Below are 13,876 nucleotides of genomic sequence, written 5' to 3'. Positions count from 1 at the left end.
AAAATTGCGTAGTTTCCGCTTTTTCCTTCTGCAGTTTTAATAGCGGCCTACAAAGCAACGTGAAAGGTGCATGCTGCCCCCTTTCTGTGCCGGATTGTATAACATCACGAGTGTCGATGAAGATAGTATTGGAGATATATTAGGCCTACATAATACATTTTTATTCAACTAGATTCCTAAAACTATCTTCTTTAGTCTTTCTCTACAACCCTGTTTTATAATGATGTTTTTAGATGTTATAGCATGAACCGGAAGTGTTAATAAGATTGGGTTTCCGGTGGTGGATCACGGGCTGTTGCAGTGTTTTCCATGCTAGCAAAGTAATTCATTCTTCATTCCGATGGCAAACAGAACTGTTAAAGATGCTAACAGTATACACGGGACCAACCCCCAGTATCTGGTGGAGAAAATCATCCGGACTCGAATCTACGAGTCAAAATACTGGAAGGAGGAGTGCTTCGGTCTGACCGGTGAGTAGCATGTTAGCCAGCGAGCTAACGTTAGCTTCCTGTTGGCTAATGATGCTAACCGACAACACGGCAGGGTTCCCTATATATGTCCGCTTAGCGTAGTTTTGAGTTCGTTTTTTTATATGTAAATGATTACAACAATTTGAAGTATCAAATCCTCACATTTAAAAGCTGTAACCATCATATGTTTGACCAGTTTTACTTGACGAGGGACTCAAATTGAGAGAGAATATGTCTGTCCAAACGGTTTGTTTTGTCCTTTTGTATTTCCAAATGACTCTTCATGGTGTGGGTGCATGTTGTCTAATCCACAGCTGAGCTGGTTGTTGACAAAGCTATGGAGTTGAAGTATGTCGGTGGAGTTTTTGGAGGAAACATCAAGCCCACTCCCTTCCTCTGCCTCACGCTGAAAATGTTGCAGATCCAACCTGAAAAAGACATCATCGTTGAGTTCATAAAAAACGAGGATTTCAAGTGAGTTTCACTCTATTGAGAGAATAAAATAAACACTGGTTCTGTATTGCCTTCTTCAAACAAACCAAAACACAGAAAATAATGCATGTACTCTGACTGGCCTCTCAGATGAAAAAAGGGAATTAATTATGAATTCATTTTAAATCTAAACTGTGGCGAAATGTGAACATGTGTATGACTAGTAAACCTTTTTGTTATAAGACTCTGAAAGTTTTGAGACACACTTTTGAAATTTTAGAAACTACGTATACGTATATGTGACAAACAGCCATGGCCAGTTGGGGGGTGTTTCCATGTACAGACAATATAATTAATCATCATCATCAAATTTGCTTGTATTGTATCTAATACAACCATCTTAATATGCTGTCTCTTTGTTTTTGTTTTATTAGATACGTTCGTTTACTCGGCGCCATGTACATGAGGTTAACTGGCACTGCAGTGGATTGCTACAAATACTTGGAGCCACTGTATAACGATTACAGAAAAGTCAAGAGTCAGAACAGAAACGGCGGTGAGTATTTGAGAAATCAACTCAACAGTAGGCATATTTGACCTGTGTTACAATACACATCCTCGAATCAAAACCGTCGTTTGCTGTGCAGCGTACTCTGAACTCTATGTCTAGAAGAAATACGCTTGTTCCCATCAAACCCAGAGTCGGATGACGAGATGTGTTATTCCTGGATGTGTTTCACCTAGCCTAGCACAAAAGTCAAAGAAGAGGAAATATCCACCTTCTGCCTGTTTTCTGATTCATGTCTGTATCACTTGGTTTGTATCTTTGCACATGCACCAACTGCACTGGAAGTATAACATCAAGCATTTAAATTATTGTATCCCCATGTGTTTTTGAAGTGTTCATATTCTGGATATTAAGTCCAGGGTGCAACCATTTTGGACGCAGGTGTGACTAAAAACCGAGGCACCTAACATTCAGCTGGTCTGTCATGTGTGTAGTAGGGTTTAATATTTTTCCCGAAAATGACATGAATCAGATCCTGGGATAAGACAACCCATTTCCCGGGAATGCCGGGAAATGCCGGGAAAATAACGTTTGGTTTTTTTTCATAGTTTTTTAGCCCAAGTAGGCCATAGGTATATATCATTCGAACATTCGTTCATAAATCCCAAACTGACCTTTGTATCAAATTGTTACACATTATTTGTATCATTATAAGGGCAAAAGAATACAGTTTAGGCTATGTCCATCAACGCACCAATAATGAAGTCTATGCCACTGCACGTTGGACTAGTGAGCGACATGTTGCAGCGCTAATTATGAAATGCCAGGTGGATTGTCCGTGACTTGTCTTCTGAAAAGCTAGGCAACCCTTATACAAAACTAATAGTTTACAGAACTCCATTATAAAAACAAAATATGTTAAAGTAAACCATGGAATGATTCCTTCCTAAACCATTATCTTAAACTAAATCAATTATGGGCTGTTAAGATTTGCAAGCGGCTGAAAACGGGAATAATCACTCGAAGTTAACCAAATATTTCTTTATTGTGCAGGGCAGGCATATTTCTCTTGTAAACAAATACATGTTCATTAAATTTAAAGAAAACGACCCACAGAAATGTACAACTGTGCCCTGCAAAAAGACAGGCCCATAGATAATAAAACGATAGCCTGAATTGAAGAAATAAACATACTCCGCCGCAATATCGCATTGCAATGAACTCGTGACAAGGCTCAATATTTCTTTAAGTTTACAATTAATTTCTCACCCTGTGCTTTTTTTTTCTTCTGGAAATGTGCTTTCAAGAAACAGAGAGCGTCGATAGACTCTGCGCTAAGGCGGTTTCGGATTTTTGTGACAAATTGGCCGCAGATAGAAAACGCTCTCTCCGCCTCCACGGATGTAGCCTGGACAGTACTTAGAACATCAAACACCTGTTGCAGGTGGGGTGGTCTCCTCAGACCCAGACATCATGAGCAGAGGTATAGCCCGCCGACTGTTGAAGTGAGCCTGTATTACCGTACTGACGGCGGCAGCGCGCACCGTCGCCTCCATCAACGTTACTGTATGACAACAATTAGACGCGCACCATTGATTTTTTTTATTATGCTATTTTCCCGGTTTCCCGTCACAAACTTTCCCGATCGAGAAATAGTTTTGTTGAGATTTCCCGGGAATCCCGGGTCCTGGGATTAAACCCTAGTGTGTAGCGTAGTAATTTAGTTTACCACCAGCATACAGCAAAGAAGAATCACCACGGTCTGAGCCAATAAGAGGCAGAGTATGGCCTTCGTCTCTGATTGGCTCTCACCCCAGTCTCTGCTTCGCTGAATATCAGTGGGAAAAATAAATCAGGCAGAGTGTATAAACCTTAGTGTACTTCGTTTGAAACTAGGTTAATCTGCTCCTCCTTGATCGACACAAATGAAGAGACCGGTAGATAGTTTTTCCGTACAGAAAGGTGCTGTTCCCGTAACACCACCTGTCCCAGCACAGACGCATCAAAGGCCGAGTTAACTGCTTCACCACCTGTCTGCCCTTGCACCGTAAGTTGCCGGTCCCGTCTCATCGGACACTGAGCCAGTGTTGCAAAGTGGGCGGTCCGGTCGTCGTAGTTTTAAGAACCGGTCATGTGATTCAGTCTCCTGCGGGTGGGACAACATTATAAATTCACTTGTAGAGTACGGCCGGAGCCGGGCTGGAAACGCTGCTTTTACTGTCGGACAACGTCGTTTGGAATCGAAGTGTTAAAAAAAGCACCAGAAACGTAACCTGGACCGTGATACGTGCTTGGCCTTGCCACCAGACAGCCACAAACCAAAGTAGTGAGGAGTCAGAAATAATAACTCAACATTCATTACTGCTTATGATATCACCAAAGAGGAGCATTTAAATGTATTTTTAAAACAATCGAGGTTGTTGTGATTTATTGTTTGTGTAGAGATTTAAATTAAGAAAAAACATTCATTTAAAAAAAAATATTCCTGTTTATAGTAATTTCATCATGTGTTAAGAAATAACCAGCGTATATGGGAACTGTACAGAAGAAGTGTTATAGGTGTATTATTGCGGTGCCATAAGTTGCAGTGAAACATGTTGGGTGCACCTAAATGAAAAAGTTAAGCGCACAAGTGCAACCAATGTAAAAAAGTAAGTCTGGAGCTCTGAAGTCTATTTCTTATGAACGGGTTGTATTGTAAAACTTATTTAATGTTTTTTATCTTCAAATACATATCTTTAAAAGATACTCGAACCAAATGTATAATCAAAGATATCGCAGCACTCATATGTAGTATGGATGAGAATGAAACCACAAACGAGACGCTGTGGGTTTAGGAGCTTTTGGTTTTCACAGTGGAGCTCTTCCTCATCACACAGTAAAGTAAAGAGTCACACAAATATTTACCACCAGGCTTTTGGACTGAAACGCTGATTTTGCCACATAACTGGAATGATGACTCAAGACTTTTAAGATGAATCATGCTCTTCAGTTCAGTGAGAGATTCATTCATTTGTTCATTGATTGGACCGAAATTTAATTGCAGGTAGTGTAGACGACTTATGTTGTGGATGTTTAATTAAATGTGTTTTCTTGTTTTTAGAGTTTGAGCTAATGCACGTGGACGAGTTTATCGATGAGCTCCTTCATGCAGAGAGGATGTGTGACATCATTCTACCTCGACTTCAGGTATGTTTGCAGCAGAGCTCTTTACACACACCGCTTGATTCCAGTGCCTACACCACTGACTGTGTGTGTGCGTGTGTGTGTGTTATAGAAAAGACATGTCCTTGAGGAGGCTGAGATGTTAGACCCACGTATCAGCGCTCTGGAGGAAGATCTGGATGAGGTGGAGAGCAGTGAAGAAGATGAGGAGGAAGAGGAGAAGGTAATAAAGTGTAACTAGTGTTGTGGAAGACCATGTGAAAACGTTTTTGCTGTCGAGTGACTAATAATAATAAGTGATGCGGATATGATCATAGAAAAGTTTCCACTTTTTATTCCTGATGTGCTCAGACAATACATCTACTCATTCTTGTGAAACCCCTTAAACTCAACTTAAAAAGTTTCAAACCTCAGACTTGAGTCAGGTAAAAGATGCATCGGTCCATGACACTTTCTGGAGTGCAAGAACCTCGTAGTGATTGTTACACTTTTAACTTGTTTGTGCTTTTTCCACACTCAGCCGGAGAGACTCCAGACCCCAGAGCCCCACAGACGGCGTGACGGTTACCGTGACAACGACAGACCTCGTCGCTCTCCATCACCTCGTTACAGGCGCAGTCGCTCACCCAGACGGTTTGTGTTGCAGTAATCAAATATAAGACGTGTTGAAGTGTAAAGTGGTTAAAAATCATGGGTTCAGCTCTAAATCAAATCATCTGTGCTTTTTTTCCTCAGGAGGAGCCGATCTCCAAAGAGGAGAAGGTAGGTTTGCATTTACCCAAAGTCCTTTGTCACTTTTTGAGTATAATACGTGTAGCTCACGCTCATTGATGTTTTCTGTTGTGTGTGTGCTCGTGTAGCCCATCACCCCGGAGGGACCGCCATCGCAGCAAGAGCCCCCGCCGACACCGCAGCCGGTCCAGAGACAGACGCCATCGCTCCAAATCTCCAGGTACAGAAATGAAGATCTGTTTCTAAAACTAAAGAAAAGAAAAAGAGCAGACTCTACTACTGGCCTGTAGAGGCTGGAAAAGAAAAGACGGGATGGATGATGTGCTGTGCATGCGAGGTCCTAGTGTATATGGGGAGGTCATTTGATTGAACAAAAAGCCACAGCAAAATGAGTTAAGATGGCACTATAATAAATGTGATTCTTGATACTCAGACTAGTAGTCTGACTCCCTAAAGATAAAACGTTTTCCAATATTGAATATGAAAAATCATAAATGAAATGATCAAAATACCCCATCTTATCAGAGCAGGAGTTTCAATATATCGCAAACACAACCTGAACTCAACGATCAAATCTGAGAAAATGATTTTGAATGAATATGTAGACGAGAAAACAACTCCCTGCTGCATCATGTGATTCTATGATGATGGCTGATTGGTACTTATTCTTTTCATATGTTGAACCAGGTCACCACAGAAGCCACAGACATCGCAGCCACTCAAAGTCCCCAGAGAGGTGAGTGAAGTTACTGACACATGCAAACATTTTGATTCTGCCCAAAACGTGTAACCAAGTATAACCAATCTGCATAAATCTGCAAAAATACAGTTTTTAACCAATTTAAATTAAATTAAAATCATGAGCGATGCACTCAGATAGGGAGTCATTCAGTTTACAAACCTGATGAGGCTTTCAATGAAGACTTTTAGTACATGTTGGTTCTTGATGGCTAGTCACCAAAACAATTTCACCAAAAAGTCTGCACAGTAGATTTCTGGAGCTTTTTATTAACACATGATCTTCATCAGTGGATGGCGTGCCCCCCCCCCCCTCGAAACAGTTTAGAAATCTCTAGCTTATTGATCATGTGATCTTCTTCAACAGATGAATAAAACAGAATTTAATGTTCCTGTGTTTCTTCAACCTGATTTATTATTGATAATAAGATGTGAAACATTTGTTAAATTATTTCCACTAAGCATAATTTTCTTTCCTATCACAGGAGTTCAAAAAAGAGTCACAAGAAGAGTCGAAGAGGAAACGAGTGATCTCCATTTCACTTTTGTATCTGCCCTTTTTTTATTTTACCTCCAAACTGTCAGAATTTGCCTCTAAATCTTGTATGAAATTTGAGTTGTTATTGTTTTATTTTAGAAGTAATTTCTATTTGAGATGTTGGACCACTGACCTGTCTGTAAGATCATACAATGTAAAGCCCTCAGGTTTCTGCAGTGTGTATGTACAGTATCTCATCGCTCACTCCATCTGCAGCCTTCCAGTCTCATTCTGTGGTTCTAAAATCTAATAATACTGTTTTCACATAATTCAGGCCATTATTGATTATTATGGATCCATGTAAATGCAGAAAATGTGTTGATGTATGTTTCACACTCTGACCTGACATTTGTCATAAATAAATACCCTGATTCATTTGTCGTGTGCTTTTTGAAGTTTGTTTGGTATCCGATGACAACAAGAACAAACCACACATGATCGATGCTCCTGGGATTTTATTACAAAGAGTAGGAGGTAATGAAGTAATCTTAATTGGGGTTGAATTAGTGGTTCAGCCTTTCATACAATGTTAGATGATGATAAAGAGCCTCTGTTGTCCTTTTAATGCACTATAGTGTGAAAACTTGCAGATACTTGTTGAGACCTGCCTTTAACAGAAGCAGCTCGGAATATACGTTATTATTAGGGCTGTCAAAGTTAACGCGTTAACGCAACATCCTCTTAACGCCGTTAATTTTTTTTAACGCGCGATTAACGCTCGGTATTTAAAAAAAAAAACGCGCATTGTATGATTTCTGGCCGTCGGTGGCACCTGTAGTCTTGATCCAGAGGGAAGGTACGTGTCCACAGGCAGCGGTGTTTCCCCGCGTCCCATTCATTGTCTATGTGAAAAGCTGTGCAATGCATTCTGGTAACGTCGCGGCGAATGTCGAGAGACGGCGCGCGAGTTGGCCGCTCCTCATTTGCCTAAAGTTGAAGTCGAATCTACTTTATGCTAATCAGAGGCGCCGGGCTCGACTCGCCGCCTCGCGAACGCTCGCAAAAAGTTGTTGTTTAAAGGAGAGCGCCTGTCAATCATCCTCTAGTGGCAGCCCACCAAGCGTGCAATACTGGGAAGCGGCGCGTCCACACGCGTTTAAAATCGCCCCTGTGGACACGCACCTTGAAGGTGCGTGTCCACAGGGGCGATTTGTGAACGGCAAATTCACCTTCAAAAGACTGCCAGATGGTTCAGTCGATAAGACCAAAGTCATCTGCGCGTACTGTGGGTATGAAATGAGCTACCATAGAAGTACGTCCAGTCTGAGATATCACTTGCAAGCCAATGCACTTACCGGTATATCCTAACTGTACTTATCTCCTGTTACACTATCTCCTGTGACATGTTCACTTTAATTGTTTGTGATATATTCTTATAACCCTGTTTTGATCCCATGTTTTGGTAAGGGGATATTTGAAGTGTTAAATAAACATTTTCATAAATCAAGTATATTTGCCCTTATGTTGTTAAAAGTATTAAGAATAGGAAAAAAAAATACATTAAGGTACATTTAGAAGAAAAAAAAATGTGCCAAAAAATGCGATTAATTTGCGATTAATCGCGAGTTAACTATGGACACAATGCGATTAATCGCGATTAAAAAATCAATCTTTTGACAGCCCTAGTTATTATTCTTTGTGTTGGTCATGAAAAGATCAACACCAACTATGATCTTATGTTACATGTTCTGAGTCGGAGTTTTTGGCTTCTGCACCACCCGACCATTTCTTGGGTCATGCTTTACCAAGATGAATTTTTATTCTTGTAAAAAGAAATAAAAATCACATTTTACAATATGGAACCATGAATGTTATTATCACCCTGTGTTACCACAAAAACAAAGCTTAAAGAGTTCTTAATGTTCATAAAGCATCTTTAATAGTATTAGTAGGCTATCATGTACATCTGAGACACAGCTTAACATACTTTTATACATACAATCAGGTTAAACTGGCAATAATATTCAGGTTAAAGGCTCCATCAGTGGTTTATATTTCACTACTCTGAGGCTTGCAAAGCAAATTTCATATAATGAATTATGTTCTTATATAGACATAAAACACAATCATTAGGGGGAAACATGAACACAAGAATAAAATAAACACCTTGCAAAAGCTGCTGCCCGACACGGATAAGCACTAGACGATGAGAGAGACCTTGCAAATTACAAAAATCACCTGAAAAAAATCAATTCTCATAAATCATGTGATGCTGAATTATAGTAATCACATCTGAACATGTCCACAGCAGATATTATTTAAAGGACCAGCGTTATTAAAAGATATAATAGAGTACATGACTGCAGACAAATGTATGCATGTATATACACTGTTGCCCATGAAGTTGGAATATTTTGTTTTCAGACACAATCCTCTGTTTATTCCTATTGTTGTGTTGTGTTCAAAATGAAGCTATAGGAGCAGCTATTTAGGTTCTAAATCAGCTTTATTGAAGAAACAGCAAAGTCGCACAAGTTACAGAGCTCTGGGTCTGACTATGTTTGGCAGTTCACCAAGTCTGACAAGCTATTTTTACCCTGACCCAGTCTTTTATACAATATTGAATATTAAATTATGCAAGCGGGGTGTGGTCCTCTCGGATTGGCTGTTTTCAGGTTCCTTTTCCAGTTCCTTCCTCTTATCTGACTCCATCCTTGCATGTTATTAACCATCACATTTGACAGTTTTGTATAAGGAGTTGTTTTTCTACAAGCAGCAAATGTGTCCCTATTACCCAGGTGATGTGAATTCATGCATAATATTTGTTCGGTGCTATAAAAGACAAGACATAAAAAATCATTCCAACTTTTTACCCTGTATGTTTTTTTTAAGCATTTCTCTTCCATAATCTACTGAAGTGTAAAGTCATGATTACTTGTTGAAACCAGTCTGTAAAGGATACAGATCAATTAGTATGTACACTTTTTTAAAGTAATGCACTACCGTTATGATTTCTACATTTAGAACCTGCTGTTACAAACACTAAGGCTCTTGCAGGTTTTCCAGAAACTCCTCTATTTCTCTCCACATTCGGTTCCTGCGACTACTTTCATCTTCCGCAGAGCATTAATGCTGTTTCCACGAAAGAAGGATTGTTCCGGTATCGCTGCTGCCTTCATGTGATATTGTATCGACCTGTTGGAATCTTTTCGGTACCAGTTTAAATATTCTGCGTATTTGTTGTAAACCATCTGTTTGTCTGCAGGTTCAAGCTCACGTTCTAGCAGTTCCTGGTATATCTGCTCAGCTTCAGCCTGGTCGTGATTGGACTTTGCGTATATATCTGCCAGATCTATTTCCTTCAGAAGTGAAGAATGTGGGTAAAGAGAAATCACCTCTTTAAGGAGGCTGACTGCTCTGTCTATCTCACTTTGCTTTGGCTGACTGTCCCTGACATACATTATCTTCCATTTATAGCACATTGCAGCACACTTCTTCAGATAACGCTCATCTGGATGGTTTTTCAGAACCTCCTCTGCCAAATCAATGGCCTTATCAATAGACACATTTTTCCAGTACACCCTTAGTAACTGCTTCATACCACTGTAGATGCTGGCAGGATTTCTCAAAACCTTTCTGGCTAACTCGTGTGCCTCATCTTCAATTCTATCTCCTTTCCTAGCACATTGCTCAACGTACTTAACGGCGATGTACAAGTTCTCTGGATCATTTTCCTTAGCCATTCTCATTTTCTCTAAGATGTCAGCCTCCACCCCTATTCTGCTGTACCTGAAAACATTGGCTAACACTAGGACATGGCTGGTGTTCCAATCCACCATGTCCGGCTGCATCCTGATGGCTCGCTCGAAGTAATCTTTAGCCAGCAGCCTTTTCTCTGTGCTGAACTTCATCAGGGTCCAGGCCTTTTCAGCGCAGATCTCCGCATGGAGCTCGTCCTGGGCTGGAGATGGGTATTTACTCATCAGGGCGTTGACCTTTGACAGGTAAGCTTCGCTCTCTGTTTGGTCTCCCAGGCGATGGTGCAGCCAAGCCAGGTTCCCGTAGTTCACCACTAACCACGAGCCATCATCTGCGTTTCTCATCTGGCGGAAGGCCTCTGCAGCCTTGTTGAAGGAACTCTGGGGGTCTTCAGTGGACCCCAGCTTGTACTGAATGAACCCTCGCAGGTTGTAAATGGGACCCAGCCACTTCTTTCCCTCCTCTGTGCCGATGTCCTCCAGCTGGTCCCTGAGACGCAAGAGATTGGACCTGCCGGGCTCCAGATCCCAGGTGAAGTGACACTGCAGGGCCTCCAGTTTGGACTTCAGTGTTGTTTGACTCTGAGCAACACTGATGGAAAATATGAAAAACATATTTAAACAGTACTTTGCTTTATTGTTTGTTCTTTTTAATTATAGTGCGCACTGTACATCAAGACAAATTCCTCGAATGTGAAAAAGTACTTGGCAATAAACTCCTTTCTCATTCTGAGACACAGCATTAAATGTGTGCAACGGAAATACAGAGGGGAGGATGTTTTTCTATTTGGAAGTTGTTTGTTGTTGTTCCCTCAGCCCTATGTCTCAACTCTATGTTCCCTCAGCCCTTTGTCCCATCAACACCCTCTCATGCCCTGTATGTCCGGTCCCCACCAAAACAAGAGCACGCGGAACCAACATCATAACTGCACATTAATATAATAAAATAATGCAAAGGGTAACAACATAAAATGAAATAATTAAAATAATCAACACATAATAATCTACACGGTTACAATAACATAAAGAACTTGATACACCTAACCCTAATCCTGAATAGTACTACTCCTTCATTACCTACTAATACCTACGTATTACATACACTGCAGGGAAGGGCCATCCCTGTGTTGAGGGAACATAGGGCCTAATTTTGATGGAAGGAAAAATGGAAGGAACATTTCAAAGAAATGAGGGGACAAAGGGATGAGCCTAACTCGCTCAGAAAGAAAGAAAGAAAGAAAGGAAGAAATTATCCATAATGTAAATATTTTGAGCCCTGGGACATAGTAAATATGGACTTAATTATATGACATTTAATAAATCATAATCATAGTAAATATGTTCTCATAGACTACAATATACAGAAGCAGTTACTCACCTCATCATTCAGCTGTTTCCTCACCTCTGTAGTTCTTTAAATATTAAGCTGGCTCGGGTTGCTGTCTTGGGTCTGCAGGTGTATATCGGTGATGTCCAGCTTCTACTTTACTGTAAGTTGTAAGATGTTGTTGACCACACAGCTTGAAACGAGACTGAAGTTTCACAGGGCGTTAGCAAGTATTTTGTTCTGGGGCAGTTCGCCTTGACTTTCGTTTTCCATGAATGGAAACCTACAGCCACACTTGAAAAAAACAAAAAAACGAAAAAACAAAAGACAAACGACGGAAAACATGACTCAAACGTTGATGGACTTCTCTCACGTAAACATTCTTGTGCTCTTGAGATAAGACCGAGTGGGCGGAGTAAATGTTTAACCCCGCCCACTCCCCAACATTTGACACCTCCGTCAGAGGAGACGTGCTTCTTCGAGAGCTACGTCACAGAAATATACGTGCGCAGTTTGGGATCACAAAACACATGCTCGTAGCATTAAGTTGTACCAAGTCAACAGTCCAACACATATGATGCCTACTTGTAGCGTAGTTGGCTGTGAAAATAGAACCTGCAATGGTGTGAAGTTCTTCAGAATCCCGACAGGATCTCATCCCTTTCAAAAAAATAGACGTTGTTTGTGGCTCCTAGCATTAAAAAGAGAAGACTGGGGTGATGCTACTGCGGTCAAAGAGGCCCGTGTTTGTAGTGCTCACTTCATTTCAGTCAATATCATTTATCAGCTCTTTCTGTTAGATTACGCTGAAAAGCCTGGATTTCACAGAAGTGTGTGTCAATGCACATGTATATGAAACCCATGCTGCCTAAAGTTATGTTGTGGTCTTGGACGTAGCTAGCATGTAGTTAGCTGCCGGCTAGAGCGTTGACAAGTGAACATGGTGCGCTAACTAAGTAAACGTTCCCTTTTAACTAAGTTAATTATCCAAAATGATATAACGTTTTAGCACTATTAGACACTTAAATTCTCTGTCAATTGTGACTTGTTGCATAGACTAGTTTTGGTACTTCCATTGATGCAGCAGTTGAGGCAACATTAGAACAACAAATATTTTCTTGTCTTTGAAGAGGAGGCGTCAGATGACTCGAGCAGCCCTGACTTTGTGCCGTTTTTGTTTGCATACACAAAACAAAACAAGAACCATGATACAAAAATGGAAAGGTATGCCTATAAAATAAGATAAATAACACATGCTTCAGACCTTAATGGTGTTTTTGCCATTTGTTTAGTGTAGAAGTAATTAATTACATATTAATTAATTAGTGGATAATTTGGCTAAATGCTGTCACAGTTTGTTTCTTTTCTTTTCATCTAGATATCACAGGAAAAGGAAGAGAGCAGATACGTACATCCCTGTAGTGCAACCTGATTCTTCAATTGCAGAAATGGAACAAGACCATTGCCCTGGTATGAATTACATCCATCACAGAGCTGGAATTTATTTCCTGTATTGCCACAAGATACAAACATCACAGTGATGACTTTTCAGTGAATGTCTGTCTGTCTTTGTTTTAAGTTCAAGCTGATGAAGACCTCCCACCAACGGTGTTAAGAAGTGAATATGACAACCTTCGCTTGACACATCGTCAACTCCAGGAAAATTACAATAACCTACAGCAGGAATGTGTTCAGCTACGCAGTGAGAATGACTCATTAAGGCACAAGTTAAACCAATCAAAGTTTACATATAGTAATGTCAAGTCTAGCTTTAGACAATTAGTGTTTTTCACTGGACTGACCTCTATCATCTTTGAATGGCTCCTTAAAAAACTAAGCAGTGAGATAAGTCATCATAGCTTTCCTTTAGAGGACCAACTTTTAATGGTCTTAATGAAATTAAGGTTGGGCCTCAGCAACCTTGACCTGGCATATAGATTTAATGTAGCAAATAGCACTGTATCTCATATTTATTGGTGCTGGATATCTGTTATGTCAGTGGTCCTCAAGCCACTAATAAAATGGCCAAACAAGGGAGCAATACTTAAAAATATGCCCAGAGCATTCAAGCGAAACTTTAAAAGATGTTGCTGCATTATTGACTGCACTGAAATTTGTATAGCTAGACCTAGTAATCTCACTGCAAGAGCCCAGACTTGGTCCAATTATAAACACAGCAATACCATTAAGTATTTGATTGCCACCACACCTCCTGGGGCCATTCCATTCGTGTCTCCAGGGTGGGGTGGCCGGGTATCAGATAAACAG

General features: G+C 40.4%; 2 protein-coding genes across 2 annotated transcripts; one reads left to right on the top strand and one right to left on the bottom strand.

Annotated features, from left to right (window-relative positions):
- The first annotated feature begins 266 nt into the window (after window positions 1–266).
- Window positions 267–6,958, top strand: prpf38a (pre-mRNA processing factor 38A). The gene is made up of 10 exons (XM_084010915.1): window positions 267–470; window positions 785–944; window positions 1,337–1,458; window positions 4,514–4,599; window positions 4,688–4,798; window positions 5,096–5,208; window positions 5,311–5,337; window positions 5,436–5,527; window positions 5,995–6,043; window positions 6,531–6,958. Exons 1-10 carry the CDS (start codon window positions 341–343, stop codon window positions 6,574–6,576), a joined length of 936 nt encoding a protein of 311 aa, XP_083867041.1. The 5' UTR covers window positions 267–340; the 3' UTR covers window positions 6,577–6,958.
- A 1,412-nt stretch (window positions 6,959–8,370) lies between these two features.
- Window positions 8,371–11,990, bottom strand: LOC311014348 (interferon-induced protein with tetratricopeptide repeats 1-like). The gene is made up of 2 exons (XM_084010906.1): window positions 11,660–11,990; window positions 8,371–10,873 (listed from the first exon to the last, which is right to left on the bottom strand). The coding sequence occupies exons 1-2, from the start codon at window positions 11,665–11,667 to the stop codon at window positions 9,598–9,600; spliced, it is 1,284 nt and encodes a 427-aa protein (XP_083867032.1). The 5' UTR covers window positions 11,668–11,990; the 3' UTR covers window positions 8,371–9,597.
- Between the last annotated feature and the right edge of the window lie 1,886 nt (window positions 11,991–13,876).

The sequence above is a fragment of the Eutrigla gurnardus genome, assembly GCF_963514095.1.
Source record: "Eutrigla gurnardus genome assembly, chromosome: 6".
Taxonomy (NCBI): Eukaryota; Metazoa; Chordata; class Actinopteri; order Perciformes; family Triglidae; genus Eutrigla; species Eutrigla gurnardus.
Note: the sequence above shows the minus strand (reverse complement) of the source record. Positions and strands in the feature narration are given on the sequence as shown.